The 27,818-nt window shown below is 38.6% G+C and overlaps 1 protein-coding gene and 2 pseudogenes across 1 annotated transcript; all 3 read left to right on the forward strand.

The window, feature by feature from the left end:
* Window positions 1–2,135: 2,135 nt before the first annotated feature.
* SMU1 (SMU1 DNA replication regulator and spliceosomal factor) lies at window positions 2,136–27,714 on the forward strand. The gene is made up of 12 exons (XM_045562984.1): window positions 2,136–2,283; window positions 5,217–5,427; window positions 6,787–6,939; window positions 7,956–8,066; window positions 14,025–14,153; window positions 15,561–15,680; window positions 17,600–17,716; window positions 18,345–18,472; window positions 19,726–19,852; window positions 22,344–22,511; window positions 26,365–26,517; window positions 27,193–27,714. The coding sequence occupies exons 1-12, from the start codon at window positions 2,258–2,260 to the stop codon at window positions 27,289–27,291; spliced, it is 1,542 nt and encodes a 513-aa protein (XP_045418940.1). The 5' UTR covers window positions 2,136–2,257; the 3' UTR covers window positions 27,292–27,714.
* LOC123646223 lies at window positions 12,471–12,827 on the forward strand (annotated as a pseudogene).
* Window positions 13,301–13,698, forward strand: LOC123646326 (annotated as a pseudogene).
* Window positions 27,715–27,818: the final 104 nt, after the last annotated feature.

The following is a 27,818-nucleotide window of genomic DNA, read 5'->3' on the forward strand; positions in this document are numbered from 1 at the left end:
GATAAGAAATTGTGGACCTGTGCTTTCATAAAATAGAATAACACATGCTATTTTTTAGAGAAAACGTAATCAATTTAATTGTACTTGTAACTGAATAAAAGGAAACTGAAGTGAAAGCAAAAGAATTGCTGAACTTACATAAATGTTTCTTTATTCTAAGAGATTTTATCTTTCAAAAAGATTTTTCTAAGGTTGAAAAAAGAGAATAAGGAAAATATTAAGAGACTGCGGTTATTATTTTGGAACCATTTCTGGTAGGGACCTCTCCAACACATTCTCAGTTCTTTTAGGCTCAACACCCTCCAAATATTTTGTAACATTCTCTTCAGTACCCTGAAATTTATAGATGATATAATCTACTTACACAGATAATGAAAAAAATCAATATAATGCCTACTATATAGGAAAAATTAAAAATTAATGTTATGTAATAAAGTAGTATATATTTCAATATTGAAATCCACGTACATTACTATTAAGACATAATGAAGCCATGGGATGATTACACCTATATATAATGAACAAGCTTGGATTTAAAGGAGTCATAATAAGAGAAACCATTCCATTCAAAATGGTGTACACTAGAACTGTGGTCCCCAACCTGGGGGCCGTGTACAGGTCTGTGGCCTGTTAGGAACCTGGCGGCACATCACTACCTGACGTACCTCCGCCCCGCCCCCTAGTCCATGGAAAAATTATCTTCCATGAAACCAGTTCCTGGTGCCAAAAAGGTTGGGGACCTCTGCACTAGAATAAAACCTGGTGTTAAATACTTACAGAGAAGATTTATTTGTATAAAAGCAAAATAGAGAAGTAAACTTAGCTGAAGTAAGAACAACATGACAAGCATTAGGTAGAGAAAATGAGGACATACGCTACTGTTGCAAATGAGCTGGGTCTTCTTTTCAAGGAAAATGTTATAATAATTGTCTATATTGTGTCATGAGATGAGATAGTGAAGGAGATCATATAATCCATCTTGATATCTCACCACACATTGAGGCAAACATTCAGACTCTAAAATGTTTGGGACCTTGGAGACCATATCCCTCAAGAGTTGATGGGAAATAGAGGATGATTTGAAAAAAGCAGCAGTATTTAAAAGGCTACAGAGAAGTTGTGTGTCCTTTGGGGTAGTATCGGATAAGACTGAAAGCCAGCAGGAAACCCCAAATACATCATTTCAATATGTAATTTGATGCATATATTTCTTATCATTGTGCTGCAAATATTTTTAAAAACTGATATACTAGGCCAGGCGCGGTGGCTCACGCCTGTAATCCTAGCACTCTGGGAGGCCAAGGTGGGTGGATTGCTCGAGGTCAGGAGTTCAAGACCAGCCTGAGCAAGAGCGAGACCCTGTCTCTACTAAAAATAGAAAGAAATTATCTGGACAACTAAAAAAGTATATATAGAGAGAAAAAATTAGCCGGGCATGGTGGCGCATGCCTGTAGTCCCAGCTACTCGGGAGGCTGAGGCAGGATCGCTTGAGCCCAGGAGTTGGAGGTTGCTGTGAGCTAGGCTGACGCCACGGCACTCACTCTAGCCCGGGCAACAAAGCGAGACTCTGTTTCAAAAAAAAAGAAAAAAATTGATATAGTAAAAAAAAATTGATACAGTAATATTTTTACAGTAGCCTTTGTTTATGAAATTCGTTGACATCTCTCCATTTCATTTGTCACTATCAATTTAATAATATAGGATTGAAAGTCTGTTAAAAGGAGTCTCAAATCTCCTTTTACACATTTGCATTTGGTTTTATTGCTTTTCTAGTGTCCCACTGCAGTAAAACCCTTTCCAGCTAAACGCTGTAATTTAGCTCTTTCCAAGAAACAGGTATTCAAATCTTAACTGGGTCACAAACATTTCATAGTTAGGTGGATTAAACCGTGTTTTGCCTTCAAAGTCTGTTTTTTTTTTTCAAACTCAATTATTTTTTCCGGGGCACGCCCCGAGACTCCAACAGTTGCCGGCCCCTCGAGGCCCCGCCCCTCCGCCCTCCACGCCCCTCCGCCCTCCACGCCCCTCCGCCCTCCACGCCCCTCCGCCCTCCACGCCCCTCCGCCCTCCACGCCCCTCCGCCCTCCACGCCCCTCCGCCCTCCACGCCCCTTCGTTCCGTACACACCTCCTCCGGGAGGACGTCTGACGTCAAGGCGAGCGGAAGTGACGAAAGGCGGCCGCCGGAGGTGTCGTTGGTGCGTTGTGCGACTGGGCCTGAGAGTGGAGTGGGGCCTCCGTCCGAAGAAATACCGTTATGTCGATCGAAATCGAGTCCTCGGAGTGAGTCCTGCGGTGGTGGATGTTTCCGGCGTTACGGGGGCCGGAAGGTTAAGGTGTGGGGTGGAGGGTCCTTAGGAGGAGGTGTCCGAGAGGCTGCAGAGTGCAGGGCCACCTTCTTGCCCCCCAAAGAAGCTTTTTGGATCTGGCTGCCTCGGAGGTGGGCCCACAAGAATGTAGCAGCACTCGGATGTGAAGCCCAAAGCCTGGCGGGAGGCAGCGCGGGGTGGGGGAAAAACACACCTTGCAGACCTGAGTTCTACCCTTCGCCAGCTCCTGGCGTGCTCTGTGACGGAGCAAATTTCCGATCCACTCTGGACTCCAAGTCTGATTATCTGTACAAGGGGGTTTGTCTCTAAGCCTTGCTTCTCGCCCCGCTCCCCTTAAGCAGTGTGATTCGTTTCCTCTTCTGTGCTTACACGGTCCCTTTGCTTTCCTCTGCCTAGCACTTAACGCTCAGTGTTGTCACTGTTCCTCCTCCCCTCAATCCCCCAGCCTTTGTAGGCTCCTAGGGACTCCTTGTAGTCTCCGTGTCCGTACCATAGAGGCTCAGTTACTGCTTTTGGAATGAATGAACGACTAGCTGCTTTATCAGGCCCAGTCTGGTGCTGAATTTTGGTTTGTCTGCAAGCTCTGTGTACCCACAAAGGAGAGAGAGAATCTGGGAATTGGGCCAGAAAGAATAGTTTGCGAGGCAGGCGGGGCGAGAGCTAGTGAATGACTAAAGAAGGTCCTCAGTGGACTGTTCTGGGACTGCATACTCCACCTGTCTTGCCAACACTTAATAATTAAATTAGCTGACCTAGCATAGGAGGAAGGGAGGATTATTCATCCCACAAGTGTTGAAGACTACTATGTACCTTCTAGATGTTGGATACACAGTAGTGAACAAAACAGACAAAAAAATCCCTGCTCTTATAGAACGTACCTTGTGACTGGGGAAGGCAAACAATAGACAAAAACAATAAGTAAAATATGAAGTATAACAGATGGTGGTAAATGTTTTGGAGAAAAATAAAGCAAAGAAGGATGATAGGGAATGCTGGAGATTAAGATAACTAAGTCAGGGCAGGAGTTGGAAAGGATTGCATGCTTCTGGGCCTGAATGAAAGATTCAACAACCATTTTCCCAGCTCTGAACACCCGGGCTGTAACAACAGTGACTTCTGCACGTTTTTATCATCAATAATAGTTATTTACTAAGTACTTTCTATGCTAAGCATGCTATAAGCCATATAATCAACTCTTTTACTAATGCTACAGGGTAGATATTTTTAACAGATGAGGATGCAGGCACAGAGATGTTCACTGACTTGCCCAAGGTCACAGTTAGTAAGTGACAGAACTCTAATTCAAATCCTATCCTATCCAAAGCTTTTAGCTCTTTATGTATTACATTGTGTTAAAAAGTAATGAATTTGATTCTGGCTGTGTCAAATATGAGAGCTTTGAGGGGAAGGGCTTCTCATTTTGGAAGTGCAAAGTGGAAGTCAAAGGAAGTGTGCTAAGGAAGATAGTACTGTGCTAGAATAGCAGGGGTCTAAGTGTGAGTACCTCATAAAGGGGCTATGAGACAAAAAGACTGCAAATAGCAGTGATCAGTTCCCCTTCGCAGAAGTTTTTAAGAAGAGAGTGTTTGCTTTCCCCTCCATGATGTATGCTCTAGAGCCACACTGCCAGTTTAAATCCTCATTTTTCTACCTATTATCTCTGTTATTTAGTCAAATTCTCATCTGTAAATTGGGGATAATACTTAAACTTATAGGGTTGTTTTGAGGAATAAATGAATCAATGTCTAAAATGGCTAGAACAGTACCTATTATATAGTAAATATGTAATAATGTTTGTTATTGTTTTATGATTATTATTTCTCCTCTGGGAAAGGGAATTTACTGAATTCCAGTCTGAAGTTCCTTACAAGCAGGACAGACTGACCCTCTATACTGGTGTTGTCTAATAGAAATACAATGTGAGCCACATATATACTTTAAAGGAAGGGAAGGAAAACAGTGATCACAACATCATCCAGTGAATTTGTGCAGTCTGCATGAGCAGATTCTTCACCAGTCCCCTTATTATCAAGCCCAAGATCAAGAAGTTTTAACTATAAATAACTATATATTTAATTATGAACCAGTATTAAAAACTTACAAGTTTTCTGTCACATATTGAAAATGGTTACTTACTCTTTCAATATTTAGAAATTGTCTCGGTCCTCTTTTCCTTGGGACACTGATGCTACAATGTTTTTATTTCACTTCTGAAAATTTGATAATAAAGGCAATGGGTAGGTTTTATTTTTGCAAATGAGAAAGCATAGCTTTGTTTTGCTTTTATATATGGTACAGCTCTACTTATTTATGTTCAACAATTCCCCATTAAGAAAATCTCAATTCAGGCTGGTCTAAGTGCAGTGGTATTTACAACTAATTGATCACAACCAGTTACAGATTGTTTTGCTTCTTCTCCATTTGCACTGCTTCACATGACTAGCCAAAAAACAAAAACAAAACAAAACCACTCAATTCATATTTTTTTTGGTTTTTAAAAATGAACTAAATCATCCCATAATCATTTAGATTATTTTGTATCAACGACTAGACTAGGTTTAAAATATTTCACTAAAATGTGTGACAGTATAATCATAAGAAACTGGGCTCTGACCTAGGAAATAAGAGAGTCACCTTGGTACCAACTCCCCTTCTAGCTGACTATGAGACATTAGGCAGATGATTTCCCCTCTCTGAACCCCAGTTGTGTCTCCACGAGGGGAGTCCCTTATAACTTAAATTCTTTGATTATTGGGAAGTTTTACTTACATGGTAAATAAATGGAAAGTAGGTAGTGAAAGGAGGATGATTAAGAGCTGGGGTGGGCTTTATTTTTGGCTTCTGGTTAGTGACAATCCCTGAGCTGAATAACTTTCTTTTTTTCAGTGTGATTCGTCTTATCATGCAGTACTTGAAGGAGAACAGTTTACATCGAGCATTAGCCACCTTACAGGAGGAGACTACTGTGTCTCTGAATACCGTGGACAGTATTGAGAGTTTTGTGGCTGACATTAATAGTGGCCATTGGGATACTGTTTTACAGGCTATACAATCTCTGAAATTGCCAGACAAAACCCTCATTGACCTCTATGAACAGGTAAGAGTGGTGGTGATACTGATCCCCGTGGGTTGGTTTGTTGTGGTCCTGCCCCCTTACTAAGAAGCATCAGTGAGCATTTCTTCAAGCCCTGTAGAGCCATATAACAGCCCTTAAAACTTACAATGATTTTTTCTCTCTTCTTGGAAAATCGAAGATTTTCCCCAATTGAAATTATTTCTTAAGTGATTGTTGAACAAATTATTTTAACACCAGTTGTTGTACTGCAATTCACTTCTGGCACTAACCATCTGGAATTAGCATAGACCCCACAAGTTAAGTACTCAGACCTCCACAAGACTGCCCTCACTTCAGATAGCAGCTATATTTTGGGAGCCTCCAGGCCACCCACCCTTCTGACCAACTGGCTACAAATTCTGGGGTTCCCGTGACCCACTCAGATTTGATAATTTGCTAGAATGACTCATAGAACTCAGAAAGCTCTGTACTTACGATTACGGTTTTATTATCAAGGATACGGATGAGAACCAGCCAAATGAAAAGACACCCAGGGCAAGGTCTGAGAGGGTCCTGAATGCAGAGCTTCCATGCTGTCCCTGTGGAATCAGTATGTGCTACACACTTGGCATGTCAATTTATTTACCAACCAGGAAGCTCCACTGAGGTTTTTATTGGGGTTTCACTACATGGGCATGATTGATAATTCCAGCCCGTTTCTCTCCACCCCTCACCTCACTGGAGGTTCGGCTGGCTCAGAGCCTCAGCCTTCTAATTGCATACTTGGTCTTTGTGGTAACCAGCCTCAGTGCTGAGCCATTGCCTTAGCACAAACTCAGGTGTGATTCAAGGGGCTCATGGATAATAAAGATACTCCTATCACTGGCAGAATTCCAAAGGTTTTAGAAGCTCCAGACCAGGTATCTAGGACAAAGGACAGATAAATTATTTATTGTAAAATAGAACAGAGTAGACTTTCTGGAAATAAGATTATAGTGTTGTTTAAAGTAAAAATAGGGAAGCTGATATGTTTCTTTACGATCCATGTGAGTTCAGTAGTTCCCCAAAGAAAATTTTTGTAACTAGAGAAAGAGGAAACTCCGGAGCCCATGGAGATGTTCCTGTCTTTACTTTTCTTCAGCATCTATATTCTGAACAGGATGCCTGAGAGGAAGAGAGATTGGCAGATAAAAATTAAGGATGGCTATTGAAGGATTGAAGTTATTATTTATATATAATAATTATTTCAGTTGTCCACCTGAACTTGCTAATAAATGGGAAAAGGGGCATTTCCCAGTATTGGAAATCACTTTGGCTGGCCATATCTGTGCTAGACATTTTATTGAAAAAGAAATATTAGTAAGAAACTGCTAAAACATCCATTTCCTTTCAATTGTCCAGGTTGTTCTAGAATTGATTGAACTCCGTGAATTGGGTGCTGCCAGGTCACTTCTAAGACAAACTGACCCTATGATCATGTTAAAACAAACACAACCAGAGCGTTATATTCATCTGGAAAACCTCTTGGCCAGGTCTTATTTTGATCCTCGTGAGGTATGACTGTGGTAATGAAAAGAAACTTTTGTTAACTTTGAAAATATGCAAAAATGTGATTTTTTTTTTTTTACCATTTTATTTGGATACTTTTTGTGATTCTGATTTAATTTTTGAGAATGACGTTCTTTTGTTTATATATGTTGGCTGGCATTTGGCTGTGTTAAAGAGAATAATCTTGTTCAGATTTCTGAGTATTTGAGGGTTTTTTCTCCTGCACGCTCCATTCTAGAGGATTGTGTGTTGGTTAGTAAAGAAGCAGAAAATTTTATTCTAATGTCATTTCCACATTAGCCTTCCCTGAAGTGCTACCCAACTGCTAGTATGTTCACTGAGCATTTGTGTCCCTTGCCCCTGACAATTGCAATTTCCTTCCATCGCTTTTAGTCCCTAGAAGCTTGTGCTTTAGCTTCTTAGCTGATTATGCTTACTAGTAGAGTATGGCGACTACTATTTTTTTATTCTTCCGAAGCTAATTGTACATATAGTTTGATTCTTTGCCACTCAGCCTTTCACGAGAGGCTTGTCAAAATAGGAAGAAGAATTTAATAGACACTGGAAGATAGAAAGTTAAAGTAAACTTAGAGTAACCGTGAGGATAAAGAAAGTAGTTTAAATTACCAGGACAGGATTTAAGTTAGAAGCAGTGAAACACTTCAGGGCTGGGAGTCATTTGACTGAAAGACATTACCAGAAAATATAAAAGAATCTACAGATTTTTCCAAAACTGGAAAAACAACTCTGGCTTTGATATGGTTTACTTGGAGTCTTTTCAGAAATAACAGGGTGGATTGGCTGACCTCAGTTCTCTCCCAGCTCATACTTTTGAAACACAACTGAGCAAAATTGAGAAGTTGTTTTTAAAAACTTGGTTTAATTAATCCCCTGTTTAACTGAGTAGTTTCTTTTCATGTTTTCCTTTTTGTATGTTTCTGCTTATTTGTTTGTTTCAAATAAGCACGCTCAGATCTTGTAGTTGCTTCTTGGAAATGATGCTATCTCCTCTCCTTTTTCAGGCATACCCAGATGGAAGTAGCAAAGAGAAGAGAAGAGCAGCAATTGCTCAGGCCTTAGCTGGGGAAGTCAGTGTGGTGCCTCCATCTCGTCTCATGGCCTTGCTAGGACAGGTAATTAAATGCCTATATAACTGAATTTACTCTGAACTTCTGGTATAATTTCCTGTACATAAACTCTGTATCTGAGATAAAGAAATTGGATATAGAAGTGAGGACTACCTATGGAGCTGCTTGTACCAAGAGCTGTGCCATTCCACCTTCCCTCTTTCCTGGGAGAAGCAATATAGATGAGTGGTTAAGAGCATAAGCTCTAAAGTCAGTTAGATTTTTTTTTTTTTTTTTAAGCCAGTCAAGTTTAGCAGTGAGGGGTTGAGAGTCAGTTAGAATTAGGGTGACCATAGAATTTATCATCTGGAATATCTTTGAGGGTACTGTTGATCGCCATGCTAGGATACCAGGTGCAAATGGGAACTGTCCTGGACAGATTGGAACAAATGTTCACTCTAGCTGGAATGTTAGCTCTCTCATTTACTAGCTATATGGTCCTGGCAAGTTACTTACCTTTTCTGATCCCATTTACTCATCATGGTGTTGTACTAAGGATTAAATGAGACAATGCTCATAAAGTACTTCATACATTGCCTAGCACCTTGTAAATAGTAAATGGTAGCTGCTGCTGGTGTTTCTTTTTTTTAATTAGTAATAGTATTGCTAACATTGTTGTTATTATAAAAGCTGTCTAGAGTAGTAGATACTTTGTAAATAGCAAAGGACACAAGTGTGTACTAGGGATGTAAATAGGCTTTTTGCACTAAATCTGCATTTAGACAAGGACCAAAAAGCTATTTTTTGAAGGCCTGCAGTGATTCTGAGATATAAAATTAAGCTGCTTTTTTCTAAATTTACTTTTTATTTTTTTATCAAAGTAATAGTGATGTATAGTTTAAGTAGTACCTCAGGGCTTATAATGAAAAAGAGTCTCATGTGTTGCTCTTGTCCACCTCTGATTCTTACTTTCCATAAACGTTTCTAACTCTCCTGGCATTTATCTCCATAGCTGAATACCATGTTTATGCTGTTTTTACTTGATTTTTTTTTTTTTTAATCATTAGCTATTAACTTTCTTCATTGGAAGATGATTTATCTCATACCCATACTCTACAACACACACATACATATTCTTCTCCCAGATTTTCAGTATAGGTATAACTTTTGGTTAAATTGGTATTCAGTGTTTACATAAATTATCTTTGCATAAATATTGCTCATAGCTAAAAAATAATTACATGTAATTTTTTACATAATTTTTATGATGACCTGTGATAATCATTGCTTTATTTTTTCTTTTGCCTAGTTTTCTATGCAATTCTGCTAGTTCAACCTGAATCTTTCTACCAGAACTATAAAAAGTCCATTTTCCCCCCTTGCTGATATCCTTCCTAAGGCTTTTCTCTGTTCCCATCAGGACTAGTTCTTTTGGATTGCTGCATAGTTATTGGACTGGAACTTCGTTTATCTTCATGCTGGGAACTTTTGGCCTCTTATGTTGGGTCATATTTTTCAGATTCCCTCATTTTCCTTCTTTTCGTAGTTCAGACCCTTGTTTTGATAGAGTACTAAGTCCAATAACTTCCTGAAAACGGGTGGATAGATATAAATTTGAGATTTTGGCATCTGTAATATCTCTCTATTCAGATTGTTAAAGTTTTTTTTTTTCCCTCCCTGCATTGTCCCTGTATTGTTCCTGTTTTCTGTTTTTTTTCTGAATTCTTTCCCTGTCTGCCCCCATTTGCTTTACTGCCCATATGTTGAAGCTTTCCTCAAATATTTAGTGATGCCTGGCTCTTGGTTTACATTTGAGAATGAAACACCGTGATATCAAGATGCCAATAGGAAAAAAACACAAAAAACAAAAGTAAAACACTAAAAAGTTGTTTGGAAACTATATGTTGGGTTGGGTAGAAGAAGGAGTTTGGGAACTCATAGAATTCAGCCTGGAATGATGGGGTGGGGATCCTCATGTGTCACTATCTATAGAAATATTCTCTTGGACAGTCAGCTTTTCCAGAGAGTGGTCTTCTAATTCCTGCCTGCGAGAAGTATAAACCATATCCTGGGGCAGGGCGCGGTGGCTCATGCCTGTAATCCTAGCACTCTGGGAGGCTGAGGCAGGAGGATCACTTGACGTCAGGAGTTCGAGACCAGCCTGAGCAAGAGCGAGACCCCGTCTCTACTAAAAATAGAAAGAAATGATTTGGACAGCTAAAAAAATACATATATAAAAATTAGCTGGGCATGGTGGCACATGCTTGTAGTCCCAGCTACTCGGGAGGCTGAGGCAGAAGGATTGTTTGAGCCCAGGAGTTTGAGATTGCTGTGAGCTAGGCTGATGCCACCGGACTCTAGCCCAGGCAACAAAGTGAGACTCTATCTCAAAACAAAAACAAAAACAAAAAAACCGTATCCTGGAAGCAGAGTTGAGAGGGTACTAATTGGGGTGAAGGGTAGAGAAGTCTCACTGTTTAGCATACCAGTTTGCACTAAACTGGTTTTGCACTCCCCCTGCCCCCTGCCCTGGTATTCATTTTGGCTTCTCACTTACACCCTACCCTTAGCTCTACTGAGTTTTCCAAAGCCCAGGACCTCAACCTTTCTAGAAGATAAACCACCTGATTTCTCTTGGCATTCACCTGTTGCACAGGTTGGGAGAGGTCCTGGGAGCTAAATGCTATTGTACAGACTTTATTATTGCCCCTGTTTTCAGCCTCATGCCATGCCTTGTCCATAAAGAGTATGATTCCTCCAATTCCTAAGCCTTTTTGGAGTTCTGTGAGGTAGTTTGACTTGCTTCGTGCGGGTTCCCCGTCTCCACCTTGTATGATTAGGTTTCGGTTTTCTCTGTTCTACTTGGTTGCCACTCATCCATTCACATTTCAGCTTCTGAAATTTAACTAACATTTCTTTTCTGCTGTTATCGCTTCTTCCATTCTCTGTATCTTTTGGAGTGATACGTACCTTTTTTATTCCTTAATTATCATCACTTTACTGGATTTTCTACAGAGAGCAGAAATAAACTCATGTTCTTCCACATTTAATTGGTTAAATGTGAGGAATAAGTGAGGTTTTGGCTCTTATGTTGCCCTTTAGGTTTCTGGCTTGAGTGACTTGTAGAGAAGACAGGAAGGGCAGATTTGTTGGGAGCTGGGGGCTGGGAGTGGAGACTTGGGATGGGGGGCAAATAATACGTTTTTGGATGTGCTAATTTTGAAGTTCTTATGGGACATATGGGAGGAAACTTCCAGTATAGGCATTGGGATTTGTGAATCTGGACCTTAACCTAGAGACTGTGGCTAGAATTACAGATTCTGAATTTGCAGTAGTAGTTGAAGCTACAGATGTAAATGTGATTAGCCAGGGAAAGCATGTAGAATAAGAAAATCAGTATACTTAGAAACATTAGATATTTCAACTACAATAATCTTAGAGTTAATTAAAAAGTTCGGAAAGTTGCTAGGTACAAAATATACAGAAGTTGATTGCACTCCTATACATCAACAGTAGCTAGTTAGGAAAGGCTCCTGTTTACAGCAAAAACATACAATATAAAATTCTGGCCTAACTTCTGTGGGAAATAGGTGATTTCCATTTTTAAAAAGGTAAAAAATCCATCTAAACAGATAAGAGAAGTAAAATTTGAGTAAATAGTGAAGCATTGATTTTCTTGGATAAATTGATGTCAGTTTTCCTCAGATTTAAGCAATTATAGTAAAAATTACAGTAGGATTAGAACTATTTCACAAAGGAATTTTAGCATTCTTCTGGAATAATAAACTTGAAAGTATATTCATCAAAGAAATTTTGAAAAGGAAGAATGTTGAGAGCAGACTAGCCCTAGAAATATTGCATTTAATAAAGATACACTGTTTGCATCATTTTAATATTTGGCACAAGAACATCTGTTGCAACTGGTGCAACAACAGTGCAAGAAATCAATCCTATTATAAGAATTCAATAGATGACGGTGGGGATGCCCGAGTTCTTAGGAACAAGAGAAGAATTATTCAGTATATGGTGTTGGGACACTTACTTTAGAATGAGGGGGGAAAGGTCAGATCAGAGACTGCTCATATTTTGTATAGCAGCATACTTTTAGGTAGATAGAAAGTTATATATTTTAAGAATAGAAAAAACTAGAAGATAATAGAATTTATCAAAACTCCTGATAAATAAAGACTTCCTAAGCTAGGGAGTAAACACCAAGGAAAAAATCAACAAATTTCATCCCTTGAGAAGGCAACTTAACATGAAAAGAAACCTATAAAGCTATAATCAAAAATAGGCAGATGGGGCTGGGCGCGGTGGCTCATGCCTGTTATACTAACACTCTGGGAGGCCGAGGCGGGCGGATTGCTTGAGCTCAAGAGTTTGAGACCAGCCTGAGCAAGAGCAAAACCCTGTGTACTAAAAGTAGAAAAACTAGCTCTCTTCTGGGGATGCTGTCTTGAGGCACTCAGAATGGTCCAGCATTTGACATACCATCATAGGCTTTCCTGCAATACAGCCTCTAACAAAACTACATTGTCCCAACTCCCTGGTAATAGAATTGTTTACCTTTATGCCAAGAAGGTTGGGAAAGCACTAAAATCTGTGTGTGGCGTGTGCCCAGGCAGACTTTGAGGAGTTTGTGCTGTGAGACATCAAGTTCTTATGAGTTTTTCTGAAACAAACACGTCAGCAGGGCCTATGGTGCTAAATGTGTTCGTGACAGGATCGGGCGTGCTTTCCTTATTGAGGAGCAGAAAATCGTTATGAAAGTGTTGAAGGCACACAGAGTCAGAAATCTAAATAAGAAAATGAAGCTTTTTTGAGTGATAAAAATTAAAAGGCTTAAGAAGAAAGAAAGAAAAACTAGCCAGCCCCACTGCTAAATTTGACTGGCTTTAAAAAAAAAAGAAAAGAAAAACTAGCCAGGCATGGTGGTACGCACCTATAGTTCCAACTACTTGGGAGGCTGAGGTGGGAGGTTAGGTTGAGCCCAGGAGTTGGAGATTGCAGTGAGTTAAGATGACGCCACTGCACTCTATGTGGGGCAACAGAGAGAGAGAGAGACTCTGTCTCAAAATAAATAAACAAATAAGCAGTTGGGAAAAAGATTCTTTGTAGCAAACATAAATAACAAATACGTTTATCACATTAAAAGCTCACCAATTGATAAGAATAGTATGACTACCATAGATAAGTGAGCAAAGAAACATGAATAAACAGTTAACAGAGACACAAGGGAAGTCACTGTCTCCAGAGCCGGAGCCTCTGCAGTTCCTGGGAACCTCCAGGACCCTCCTTACTGCCAGCCAGTCCCCATCCCAGCCCCATGCCATCAGAGAAGACCTTCAAGCAGCACCACACCTTTGCACAAAGAGTAGATGTCCGACTTATCCCAAAGCAGCATCCTACCAAAATCCCGGTGATAATAGAATGATACCAGGGTGAGAAGCAGCATCCTGTCCTGGATAAAACCAAGTTTCTCGTACCTGATCATGTCAACATGAGTTAACTCATCAAGATAATTAGAAGACGCTTATAGCTGAGTGCTAATCATGTGAATGACACAGCATGGTGAGCGTCTCTGCCCTCCTCTCAGAGGTGTATGAGAGTGAGAAGGATGAAGATGGGTTCCTGCACATGGTATATTGACTCCCAGGAGACATTTGGATCAAGTAATCACTTGAGCCCAACAGTTTGAGGTTACAGTGAGCTATGATGACGCCACTGCACTCTAGCCTGGGCAACAGAGTGAGACTTTGTCTCAAAAAATCAAAGAAAAGAAAATAAGTGTAGGATAGTTAGACTTGTTTGTTCTGAGTCCCCTTCCACCCTGCGATCAGCCCGTGTTCTTGGACACACAGAAAAGCACAGATTATGTTGTGTTTGGATGACCAAAAACAGTTGGGTCTGGATGCCTCATGATTTCCTCTGAACCTCATCCTTTTGGGCTTGGTTTCATCTGAGCAGTCATGACCAGATCTTAAAAACACCTGAGCAGATTGCTATACTTTTCTTTTCTCATAGGCACTGAAGTGGCAGCAGCACCAGGGGTTGCTTCCTCCTGGTATGACTATAGATTTGTTTCGAGGCAAAGCAGCTGTCAAAGATGTGGAAGAGGAAAAGTTTCCTACACAGCTGAGCAGACATATTAAGGTAGGATCCTTAGATACTCAGACAATCAGTAATCATTTGTTGAGGACTCATCATGGACTCAGCTAGGCCCTGTGCCAGGAGGTTGGGTACTTGGGGAGGGGAACTCATTCTCCAGCTCTGACAACATTCCAGGTTACTGTCGGTGTCCCCTGGAATACTGATGTGGCCTGGCAGTGGCACACCTCAGATGTGTAACCAAATGGACATACACTTGACATTTGGCCTTGCTCTTTGTTTAAGCCTGAGACTAACTGTGGACTTTCTATATACTTGTCCTGTTCAACATTTTTGTGCCTGCTATGTGTCAGGGAAAGTGAAAGTCATGGATTTGGGGTATATGTGATATTTGGGGGAAATGATTTTATCATTGTCAACAATCTGGCCAGTTGTGGTTTTTTTTTTTTGGTTTGTTTTAATCTGAGAATTTTCTGTGAAAAAGCACAATGGAGTAATTGCTGCAATTCCCAGTCACAAGTATATCTGCTACTTTAGCATCTCCTTTATATTACAGTTTCTCTGGGTTTGTGCTCAAATTGAAGTCATGAGTTTTAAAATATTTCATATTCCTCAAATCTTCAATTTTGGGTTAGTGTTTTGGATTTGTCTTTTCTGGATTATATGTTCTAACTTGCATGGAAAGATATTTTTGAGCAGCACCTTTGTTTACTCTGCCTGAAGCCTTGACACAAATAGAAATCCATTATCATTATGCTGCTGCACTAAGATTTTCTGTTGTAAATGCTTTCCTTTTTTGGCATTTAAAATGAAATCCACATTAGAGCTTTTCTTTGTTGTTTCCATCTGTCTAATATTCTGTAGTTTTTTATCTGTTATCAGGAGCATCATCACTGATAAATGCACAGAATGCCCTTACCAGGCAAAGTCTATCAGCTTTAGTTGGTTCTTCTAGATTTGGTCAGCTACACATTATCTCTTGAGTAAGTGAAGGTCATGAAACAGTGATGGAAAGTTTATTTACAAAATAGCATAGGAAAATATACATTTACTTTGAAAAAATGAGTTTTTCCCCCTGAGATGCACAGTAGGAACATATTAGGCCATATTAAGTTTAGTGGGAAACTCATGCTAACAGTGGCTGATTCTAGCAAAAACTCATGGTCTGAGCTAACAGGATTGTTTGTTCTAAGTCCCATCTTAAAATAGTTTTTTCCCTCTTCTTTGGAAATACCAATCTCACATTCAAAAAAATGAGCACCTAGACATAAAACTGGTCAGAGAAGATACATCCACCAGTTCCCTGTGTCCAGGTACAGAAATGGCCCTGCAATACACATGGGCCAGCTGTGATTTTATATTAGGGCTGGGTTTCTCAAAAGATTAGAATGGGAATTGTTTTAAGGCCACTAGATTAAAAATGTATCTGTTTCATTGTTTCATTTGAAACAGTTTGGTCAGAAATCACATGTGGAGTGTGCTCGATTTTCTCCAGATGGTCAGTATCTGGTCACTGGGTCTGTTGATGGATTCATTGAAGTGTGGAACTTTACTACTGGAAAAATCAGGAAGGTAAAGTATTTTAAATATATTAACTTTCCTAGTGGTAGAAATACTGACTTTGGATTACTTCTCTGTGCTTTAACTCAGATTAGTTGAGAAAGGATCCATACGTAATGAATATGTATTACTTTTGTAACTTATTTAATAAAAACTCATTTAAATCCAGGCATAGTAGCACATACCTGTAGTCCCAGCTACTCAGGAGGCCGAGGCAGGAGGATCACTTGAGCACAGGAGTTTGAGGCCAGCCTGAACAACATAGTGAGACTCCCATCTCTTAAAAAACAAAACAAACAAACAAAAAACCCCTCATTTAAAGTTATTTTTAATTAAATTCTGATTATTAACCAAGGGAGGACCTTCATAATCTATACTTTTTAAATCTAATTTAAGTTTTTTTGAATGGGTAATATGTACATCTGATACAACATTCAAAAAATAGAAAAAGTTTTTCAAGTAGAGTTTTGCTCTTTCCCTTGTCCTTCAGCCAGTCAGTTCTCTTCCTTGGGCTAGCCAGGGTTAGCCGTTTCTTATATGCAACCTTCCTGCAATATTCTGTGTGTATGTAAGCAGTTATTTACAATGTATCCTTTTCAAACAGTTTTTTTATACAGATGATAATATACTATGTATCCTGTTCTTGCTTTTGCTTTTGTAGTATATCTTAGAGATCATTGCTGTATTATATTCAGTAGCACGGATTGAACCATGATATATTTAACTAGCCACTTTATATAAGATTGTTTTCAGTCTAACCTAGTTGTAGTACTAATTGTGTTTCTTTTATTGTGAATGAAGTTGAACATCTTTTTATATGTGAAAAGCCACCAATATTTCTTACTCTGTGAAGTCTGTTAATATCCTTTGCCCATTTTTCTATTGGATTGTTTTTTATTGATTTGTAGGAGCTCTTTATATTTTTAGGAAATCAACCTCCATAATGTGCATTGCAGTTATTTTTCAATTTTGACTTAAAAAAGATTTTTTTGGTTAGTCTTTGTGTTGCTCCAATTTTAATATATGCTGTGCTGCTGAAGTGGAGCATAATTTTGACTCTTTTGATTTTGCTGGTTTTGTTTTATAGACCTAAAAAAATTTTTGTATCATCAAACTTATTCATTTTTTCTCTTACAAAAGTACTACTACAATTTCTGTGACGTTCTACTGCAATTTATTCTAGTAATTTAATATTTCATTATATGTTTAATTTTTGGCCCAGCTGGAATTTGTTTGGAGAGATAAAGTTGGTGTAGATCTAACTTAGTTTTTTTTCCCAAATAGCTATTTGTTGACTGTCTTTTATCTACTGATTTAAAATGTAATCTTTATCATAGATTACTAAATTCCAATCCATGGTTAGTGGATTTATGAGTGATTTTCACTTTCTATTTTGTATATTTCTGTATAGTTTGCTTTCTTCTTTTTAACCATGAAGATGAAGGAGTCTCACTTTATTATTAGAAAAAAATAATAAAGATACTTCCATTTAAACAATAATGGACAATAAAAGAAGCATCATTAGTCAATATCTGGTTTCAGGAGAAGTAGCTGGCAATTGGAAAAAACATTAGTTTAGTTTTTCACATCATACCCTGAAGTAAGTAAATTCAGATTTATTAATAGATGTAAAATATAAAACTATGGAGAAATTTTGCCTAGAAAAGATCAGTAAGCACAAGATCTAGGGTATTATGTTGACATTTTTTATAACATCAATTTAGAGAATAGTGTAAAATTATTTGTCCCCAGCAATTTCAGCTGCTCACTAGGAACATGTATGCATGGCACTGCTATTTATTTGCTTTGGAGATTTAGAGTAGGCATAATCCATTATCCTGCTTTTAGTGAGTTTGTAGAGATCTGGACCACTGTGATGGTGTCTTAGCTTTGGTGTTATTTATATAACTGCTAACCATTGTTTCCTTTAGGATCTTAAGTACCAGGCCCAGGATAACTTCATGATGATGGATGATGCTGTCCTCTGCATGTGTTTCAGCAGAGATACAGAAATGTTAGCAACTGGGGCCCAAGATGGAAAAATCAAGGTATGCATTAGTGACACGAGCTCTTTTATGGAGACATTTTGAATGTTCTATAATGCAGTGTGTCCTACACATGATATTCAGCATTAATAATAGCTACTGTTTATTGAGCATCAACTTTATGCTAATCACTTTACTTTTTCTTGTTTAATCCTATTAATAACTCTGCCTGGAGTGGTCAGTGACATGTTTGAGGTCACACAGTTGATAAGTGATAGATCTGGGACTTTAGGCTAAATTTGCTCATGCCCTTTCTGTTGTACCACTCTGGCTCACTCTATATGATGTATTCTAATTTGATTTTTTTTTAGGGGATGGTCTGTAGCCAATTGGCTGTAGTTTGTATTTAATTGCTGGTAATACATCCTGTGCTAGATAAAATACAGAAATGGTCTCTGTCTGCTAAGTGAACTTAGAGTTTAAATTTTTGTTTTAATAATTTACAAGGAAAGAGTTTTAAATTTCAAAGGATTCAGTTATCACTGTACTACGTGAACCAGACATATCATATTCAGCTATTAGCATGCATTTTTAATGCTGTTTTAGTACATTAGTGAGCATTGCATGTTGTTTGACTCTGTGGGTAATGGTGGGACACTCTATTTACAAGTTTTAATTTTTTTAAATAAAGGTATGGAAGATTCAGAGTGGACAGTGTTTAAGGCGATTTGAGAGGGCACACAGCAAAGGTGTCACCTGTCTAAGCTTTTCTAAGGATAGCAGTCAGATCCTTAGTGCTTCTTTTGACCAGACAATTAGGTAAGTAAGAATCCCAAAACTGCCCTAACTTGAGTTTGATATAATGAGGTAGGTACTAGTGATTCTTTATGCTTTCACCAGGACTGTATGAGATGGAGTGTGAGTGTATGTGAGACCTCATTTCCCCAAAGTATAGCTGATGTAGTGCTATTATTCTGTCCATTTGCATCTTTACCCAGAAGAGGGATTAGAAAGGGAATATAGCGTGATTCATGTTTCCTTTTTTTTTTTTTTTAGACAGAGTCTCGCTCTGCTGCCCTGGGTAGAGTGCAGTGGCATCATCATAGCTCACTGTAAACTCAAACTCGTGGGCTCAAGCAATCCTGCCTCAGCCTCGTGTGTAGCTGAAACTACAGGCGTATGCCACCACTCCTAGCTAATTTTTTCTATTTTTATTAGAGATGAGGCTTGCTCTTGCTCAGGCTGGTCTTGAACTCCCGAGCTCAACCATCTTCCCCCCTCCGCCTCACAGAGTGCTACTATTATGGACATGGGCCACCATGCTCGGTCTAACTTATGTTTCTTAAAATGTGGTTTCTTATGGACCCACCTGCATTATAATCACCTTAGAGAGCCTGTTACAAATACAGATTCCTGGCACCCAGGTGAGACCCACTGATTCTGAATCTCTTTTTTTTTTTTTTTTTTTTGAGACAGAGTCTCGCTCTGTTGCCCTGGCTAGAGTGAGTGCCGTGGCATCAGCCTGGCTCACAGCAACCTCAGACTCCTGGGCTTAAGCGATCCTACTGCCTCAGCCTCCCGAGTAGCTGGGACTACAGGCATGAGCCACCATGCCCGGCTAATTTTTTTTTTTTGTATATATATTTTTAGTTGTCCAGATAATTTCTTTCTATTTTTTTAGTAGAGACGGGGTCTCACTCTTGCTCAGGCTGGTCTCGAACTCCTGACCTCGAGCAATCCACCCGCCTCGGCCTCCCAGAGCTAGGATTACAGGCGTGAGCCACCGCGCCCGGCCTCTGAATCTCTTGATAACTAGTTTTTTAGAGGTCTGTCCTTGAATAGAAGCTTGTATTATTATTGGCATATTTTCTTCCAGTCTCTGCAAAGTTTTTGTTTTTGGTTTCATTGTTTGACATAATGAAAATTATACTGCATACACAATCACATAGTCTTATTCACTTAATATTGTAACGTGAGCTTTTATAATTTATCTAAAATGCATTCAATACTTGGTCCCAAGAATAATATATCAAATATTAATTATTCTTTTCATTTGCTTTTATTTGTGGTAGAATTCATGGTTTGAAATCTGGGAAAACCCTGAAGGAATTTCGTGGCCATTCCTCCTTTGTTAATGAAGCAACATTTACACAAGATGGACATTATATTATTAGTGCATCCTCTGATGGCACTGTAAAGGTTAAGTATTTGCTACCGGTTTATTTTGGTATGTCTGCTCCGTCTTTGACCTTGAGGAGTTTTCAGTGGTGATAATGGCAATGACTGTGGTGGAATAAACCTCTTTACTAGCTATTTTAGCCATAGTAAGGTGAGTCTGAGACAACAGTAATATTCTGTGGGTAATCCCCATTCACCTTGGGACCCCAAACGCAAAAAAATTTTATCATGTGAGTACTAAATTTAAGTCATCCCCCATTTACAGATGTGCACAGTGGTTAAATCTATCTTGTTGTAGGTATGTTCTACTTCCTAACAGTCAATTTCACAAAGGGCTGAGTGGCCAAATAAATAGATCTCTGTTTTGTTGCACAGCCTCACTCCACCCTGGTCTCCAAATTTAGGACCTTCCTAACAGCATTTTTAGAGGATTAGGAGAAGTGTGGAGTAAAACTAAGCCTTCTCCTAGATACTTATTTACTAAGCTCTCAGCAGAAAGTGATTGTTCTTCAGTACCTTAGAAGATTTAATTATTTGAAGAGAGGGCTTCATTTCCTAGAAAAGAAATGAAAAACCCAGCCAGGCGCGGTGGCTTACGCCTGTAATCTTAGCACTCTGGGAGGCTGAGGCGGGAGGATCACTCGAGGTCAGGAGTTTGAGACCAGCCTGAGCAAGAGCGAGACCCCATCTCTACTAAAAATAGGAAGAAATTATCTGGACACCCAAAAATATATATGGAAAAAAATTAGCCAGGTATGGTGGCACCTGCCTGTAGTCCCAGCTACTCGAGAGGCTGAGGCAGAAGGATTGCTTAAGCCTAGGAGTTTGAGGTTGCTGTGAACTAGGCTGACGCCACAGCACTCTAGCCCAGACAACAGAGCAAGACTCTGTCTCAAAAAAAAAAAAGAAAGAAAGAAATGAGAAACCCAAACAGAAAATTTTTAGAGGTCTTTGAGACACTCCATTTATATTCTAGACTTGCTTCTTTTAAATTGCCTTATATAATTGAGTGCTTTGTGGTGAAGATCTGGATATTTTAATATAAACATTTTAACACAAAGATCTAGACATTTTAGATATACATTTAGGTATCTAAAAGTCAGACCACCCTCTGAAATTGCTTGTTCTTGCTTGAGAATTGAACCAGAAACCTGAAGACAGGTGATGTACATTCCCTCAAGATGGATGAGGAAACAGCAGAGCTCTTAGTACTTTAAAAAAATAAATTTTATTTTATTTATTTATTTATTTTTTTTTGAGACAGAGTCTCACTTTGTTGCCTGGGCTAGAGTGAGTGCCGTGGCGATAAATTTCATTTTTTTTAAATATTTTGTAGAGAGAGTATCTCGCTCTGTCACCTCGGCTGGAATGTAGTAACATGATCATAGCTCACTGCAACCTCGAACTCTTGGGCTCAAGGGATCCTCCTACCTCAGCCTCCTGAGTACAGGCACATACCACTGCACTCAACTAATTTTTTAAAAGTTATTTTTTATAGAGACAGAGTCTTACTATTTTGCCCAGGGTGGTCTCAAACTCGTGGTCTCAAATGATCCTCCCACCTCAACTTCTCAAAGTGCTGGGATTACAGGTGTGAGCCACTGTGCCTAGCTTTTCTTAGTACTCTAGTCATGGGATTTGCTCTCTTTTTGCTATGCACGTGGGCCTCACAACTTGTAAATACCATTGGGAGTCGGCTTGTCTTACCAAACGGAGCTTTGGGAGGCCAAGGCAGGAGGATTGCTTGAGGTTGGAAGTTTGACACCAGCCTGGGCAACATAGTGAGACCCCATCTCAAAAAAAAAAAAAAGCCCCATTGTTTTAAAGTCCAGACAAAGGTACCTTTATGGTTGTTGATGATAGTAGCAGTGTTGACACATAACTAATTTTAGAGAGGTACCTCTGTTAGCTAAGGAAAACTGTATAAGATCATAGATTTTAAAAGGTTTTATTATTTGGCTTGTGACTTTTTCCAATTAATCAACAAATAGATGATGGATGAACCATTAACTATATACAGTTGGTCCTCCGTATCTAGAACGTGGATTCAACCAACTATGGCTTGAAAATATTCAGAAAAAAAGAGAATTCCATGAAGTTCCAAAAAGCAAAACTTGAATTTGGCCTGTGCTGAGTTCTATATTGTATCCACATGAATGAAGTGCTATATGGGCATTGTATTGGGTATTATAAGTAATCTAGAGATAATTTAAAGTATGCAGGAGGATGTATGTAGGTTATATGCAAATACTCTACACCATTTTATATCAGGGTCTTGAGCATCTCAAATTTTGGTATCTGAAGGTGGTCCGGGAACCAATTCCCCATGGATGCCAAGGGACAGCTATATATGACAATGCTGGGTATTTGATTGGACCTAAAATCAAATAAGAAGCTTTTTTTCTGAGTCGGTTTTATTCCTTTTTAGTAACCTGATTTTTAATTTTTGAACCTTAAAACTAAAAATTCTTATACCTCAAAAATGTTTATGCCTTAAATTTTTGTCTGGTAGATCTGGAACATGAAGACCACAGAATGCTCAAACACCTTTAAATCCCTGGGCAGCACCGCAGGAACAGACATTACTGTCAACAGTGTGATCCTGCTTCCTAAAAACCCAGAGCACTTTGTAGTGTGCAACAGATCAAACACAGTGGTCATCATGAACATGCAGGGCCAGGTGAGTGCTCAGAAAGTACCTTTGCACAGGACCTGTGGGCCATTGCCAAATTAGCCTGTCCTGGTCCTGGCCTTCCCAGTAACCAAATATGGGTTCACCACTCTGTAAACCATATAAGCTGTGTTTTTCAGACATTCATTTATAGCTCTACAAAATATCTCTTTGGTATTTCAAAAGTGATCTCCTTTCCCTGGGATGTTTTTATATTCTCTTTCTTTTTCATCCTTTGGATAAATGAGGCTCTGGCCTATCTTTAAGCCTCCTTCAAAACCTCACTGAAGATTTTAAGATAACAATCTTTGTCTGAGTTGGGGAAATACAGTATGGTGTGGGTTACCAACTCGAGATATCTCCTAACTACCACATGGTCTAAAGTGGAACACTAATAGGAGAAAGACAGCAGTGTCCTCATGTTGTATATTTTTAATCAGGACACCTGCAAGGTTCCCAGGGAATCTTACTTTTGTGGACTGTGAGGTAGCACTAGGGTATTCGGAACATGAAGGTTGAGGTCTCAAGCCCCCTCCACATGTGTCATGGTCCTACTGAAACGTTGGCCTGGCCACTTGGGGATCCTGCTGAGCATGGAGAAGACCCAGGGGCTAGTGTGTAGTCCTCTCTCTATATATCCCTTGAGTCCTATAACTGAAGTAGTAGTTTAGAACCCATGGCTGAGATGGGTGGTCTCCAGTTGTTCTGTTGGGCCATTGCATAATAGCCACAGCTGCCCAGTGCATCTGCTAAGCACGCTTCATAGTTCTCTGCTTGACTTTTTAAAGACTTTATTTTGAAAAAATAATTTTAGATTCACATAGAACTTACAAAGACAGTACAGAGAGTTCCTGTGTACCCTTCTCCTGGCTTCCTCCAATGATATCATCTTACATAACCATAGCACAATTACCAAAACTAGGAAATTGACATTGGTACAATTATTGACTCAATCACAAATCTTACTTGGATTTAATCAGTTTTTACATGCATTTATTTTGGAGGAGAGGCAGGGATGCAATAGTTCTATGAAGTTTCATTACAGGTATAGATTCATATAACCACCACATTCAGGATATAGAACTGTTTCATCACCCCCAAAGAAACTCTCTCATGCTACATCTTTATAGTCATACCCAGCCTACAACCCTAACCCCTGGTAACCACTGATCAGTTTTCCATTGTTATAATTTTGTCATTTTTTAAAAAATAGACTTATTTTTATTTTTAAATTTTTAGTACCAATCAAGAAGCAGTACTGAGGACTTTATTTTTTTAGACCAGTTTTAGGTTCACAGCAAAATTGAGCAGAAAGTACAGAATTTTCCCATATTCTCCCTGACCCCACGTAGGTTAGCTTCTCCATTATCAACATACCCCATGAGAGTGGTACATTTGCTACAATTGATGAAGTTACATTAGCACATAATTATCACATAAAGGCCATAGTTTACATTAGGGTTCACTTTTGGTGTTGTACATTCTGTGGGTTTGGACAAATGTATAATGGCATGTGGCTATCATTATAATATCATGCAGAGTAGTTTCACTGCCCACAAAATCCTCTGTGCTCTGTCTCTTTATCCCCCACCCCCTCTCTAACTTCTGGCAACCGCCAATCTTTTTATTGTCTCTATAATTTTGCCTTTTCCAGAAAGTCATATAGTTGTAATTCTACAGTATGTAGCCTTTTCAAATTGACTTCTTTTACTTAATATGCATTTAAGCTTTCTCTTTGTTTTTTCATGGCTTGATAGCTCATTTCTTTTTTAATTTTTAATTAATTAATTTATTTTTAAAAGGGCTGGAGAGCACCCGCGGGTCTGGAACCCCTCTGCCTCCTCAAAGAAATTGTTAGAACACTATCAAGGGAACCACTGAGCTAAAGCCAGCCCCTCATTTCTTTTTAGTGCTGAATAATATTTCATTGTCTGGGTATACCACAGTTCATTTATCCATTCACCTTTGAGGGACATCTTGGCTGCTTCCAAGTTTTGGCAATATGAATAAAGCTGCTATAAACATGCATGTGCAGGTTTTTGTGTGAACGTTTTCAACTCTTTTGAGTAAACATCAAGTAGTATGATTGCTGGATTGTATGGTTAAGTATGTTTAGTTTTGTAAGAAACTGTCAAACTGTGTTTCAAAGTGGCTGTATGATTTTGTATTCCCACTGGCAAAGAATGAGAGTTCGTATTGCTCTGCATCCTCACCAGCATTGGGTGTGGCCAGTGTTCTGGATTTTGGCCATTTTAATAGGTGTGTAATGGTATCTTAAGAGTTCTTTGTAATAACAGTTATCAGGTGCTATATATCCAATAAATGTTATTCTTTTAAGGGAAAAAAAAAGAGTTCTTTGTATATTTTGGATAATAGTTCTTTATCCAGTATGTTTTTACAGATATTTTCTCACAGTCTGTGCTCGTCTTTTTTTATTTTCTTGATGGTGCTCTTACACAGCAGAAATTTTTAATTTTAATGAAGTCCAGCTTATCATTCCTTTCTTTCATGGATCATCCCTTTAGAGTAGTGTCTAAGAAGTCATTACCAAACCCAAGATCATGTAGATTTTCTTCTTCATTATCTTCTAAGAATTCTATGTAAAATTTTTGAATTTTACATTTATGTTTGTGATCAATTTCGGGTTAAATTTTGGGAAGAGTATAAGATCTTAGTTTTTTTGTGTGCTTAGATGCATTTTTTTTGCATGTAGATGTTCAGTTGTTCTGACAGCATTTATTGAAAAGATTGTCTTTTCTCCATTATATTACTTCTGCTCCTTTGACAAAGATCAGTTGACTGTATTTATGTGAGTGTATTTCTGGGCACTTTATTCTGTTCCAGTGATCTCTTTGTCTGTTCTTTTGCCAGTACCATATTGTCTTGGTTACTGTAGCTTTATAGTAAGTCTTGAAGTTGGGTATTTTCAGTCTTTCCAACTTTCTCCTTCTCCTTCAATACTGAGTTGGCTATTCTGGGTCTTTGCCTGTCTATGTAAACTTAGAATCAGTTTGTCATTATCCACAAAATAATTTACTGGAATTTTGATTGGGATTGCATGGACTCTGTAGATCAAGTTGGAAAGAACTGACATCTTGACCATACTGAGTTTTTCTATCCATGAACATGGAATATCTCTCTATTTGATTAGTTCTTTGGTATTTTTTCATCAGAGTTTTGACGTTTTCCTCCTATAATCTTGTACATATTTTGTTAGGTTTATACCTAAAGTATTTTCGTGGGGGGGATGCTAATATAAATGGTATTATGTTTTTAATTTCAAGTTAATTAAATTAACTTCAATGCCCTAACCCCTGGAAATCACTGACCTGTTTTCCATTATTACAATTTTGCCATTTTGAAAATGGTACATAAATGGAATCATATAATATGTAACCTTTTAGCCTTTTGAGATTGGTTTCTCTCAGCTTGATTTTTGGTGATTTTAATGTTATATAAAATAGAACAGGCAAAGTCTTAGAGACAGTTTCCTTCTAAATGGGGAAAGTATCTTACTCTGTTAGAGGAGACTGGAGAGCATGCATCCAGAAAGCATTGAGAACTAGTGGTATGTTGAGTTAGAAAATTGTGTGTGTGGTAATTAATTTGCTTCAGGCTAATATGGCTCTTTAGACAGGATTGGTGATTTGAGATTTGAAATTTTTGTCTGCCACTTTAGATAGCTTATTTATTGAATTTTTCCCAGGCAAGAGGATTTAGCACATGATGAACAGAATTGGAGATCTAATTATAAATGACAGTAAACCAAAGTGCAAAATAACAATGTAAAAATGTCAGAACATGGTTGAGCTGCTGCTAATACAGGTGTCTTGTTTTTATCTTGGGGTATGGTGTAATCTAGATTGTCAGAAGCTTCAGCTCTGGTAAAAGAGAAGGTGGGGACTTTGTGTGCTGCGCCCTCTCTCCTCGTGGTGAATGGATCTACTGTGTGGGAGAAGACTTTGTGCTCTACTGTTTCAGCACAGTCACTGGCAAGCTGGAGAGAACTTTGACAGTGAGTATCACTGAGTAAGATCATCCAAAGAAATATGGTAATGCTTTTGTCTTTCTGACTTCGAAAGTACATACCTTTTATAGACTGACTGCCATCAATGTGAACCTCAGTATAAAAACTGTGATGCAGGCATTTTCTCACTAAACAAAATTAAGGGTTCATAAGTAATTATATAAATTTAGCTCCTTAGGCCAGCTGTCAGGGAAAGTCATCCTTCACCCCTCAGCTTCAGGTTGGTATTATGGGTACACATAAAGCAGAGAAGGATGGGAGCCAGATTAGCCAGGTCCTCCTCCTCATGAGGGTGGTAGAGTGACAATTTGGTACTTTTCTCCTTGTTGTTTTGAAGGCGTATTATTTGTACATTATACTATCAAATTGATTAAGATGTTGTGAAGACATTCAGCTCCGTGTTATTAGAGTCAGCACACGGAGTAATTGTGATGCTAGCTGCTGTGACAATACCTAAATCTCAGTGGCTTAACACAATAAGTTTATTTCTTATTATGTCACAATGTTAGGTGAGTTGGATAACCCTTCTGCATCTTTCAGCTATACCATTTGGAATATGAGACCTCCCAAGATCTCTTCTTCCCTCCCACCCAGCTCTTGAAGTCTGTTCTGAGTGATTTGGTATAGACCTGTATACCTAACCCTGCACTTTACCTGTTCCAGGTTCACGAGAAGGATGTGATTGGTATTGCACATCACCCTCACCAGAACCTGATTGCTACCTACAGTGAAGATGGACTCCTAAAGCTCTGGAAACCCTAATTTAACTTTTCTTTTTTAAATTAGCTTGAAAGCATGTACTTAAATGAAGATATATTCATGTGATGCTTTTTTTTTAGGCCAGCTTTTCTAAGCAATCAAATTGTCTGAATTAGCCACAAGAATAATTTTTTGAAAATTTATGTTTAAGTAGCAGTTAACCCTTTTTTTATATATTTTTAAGGTGTTAGTTTATCTGCTTCTAACTGGGGCAATCACTTAATGTTTTCATTAATCTTACACCTGGAGAGGGAAATACTGATATTTCTAGAAAACAGTTGTACTCATTTGATTATTTGAAATGCTGATTAAAATGTGCCTCCCTGAGTAAAATTTGTAAATAAGGAACTATCGCATATTCAGTAGCTGTGTTCTGATCCATCTTTTTTTTTTTAAAGATGTTAATAAACTTTATACCTTTATGGAGATTTTATTTGTTTTTAACTATAAGTAAGTGCTCATCTAGTCAACATATTTACTTAGTATCAAGTGGAGGGGGGTGGCTAACTTTATTATCCCTGAATATCAAG

The sequence above is a fragment of the Lemur catta genome, chromosome 10 (assembly GCF_020740605.2).
Source record: "Lemur catta isolate mLemCat1 chromosome 10, mLemCat1.pri, whole genome shotgun sequence".
NCBI lineage: Eukaryota > Metazoa > Chordata > Mammalia > Primates > Lemuridae > Lemur > Lemur catta.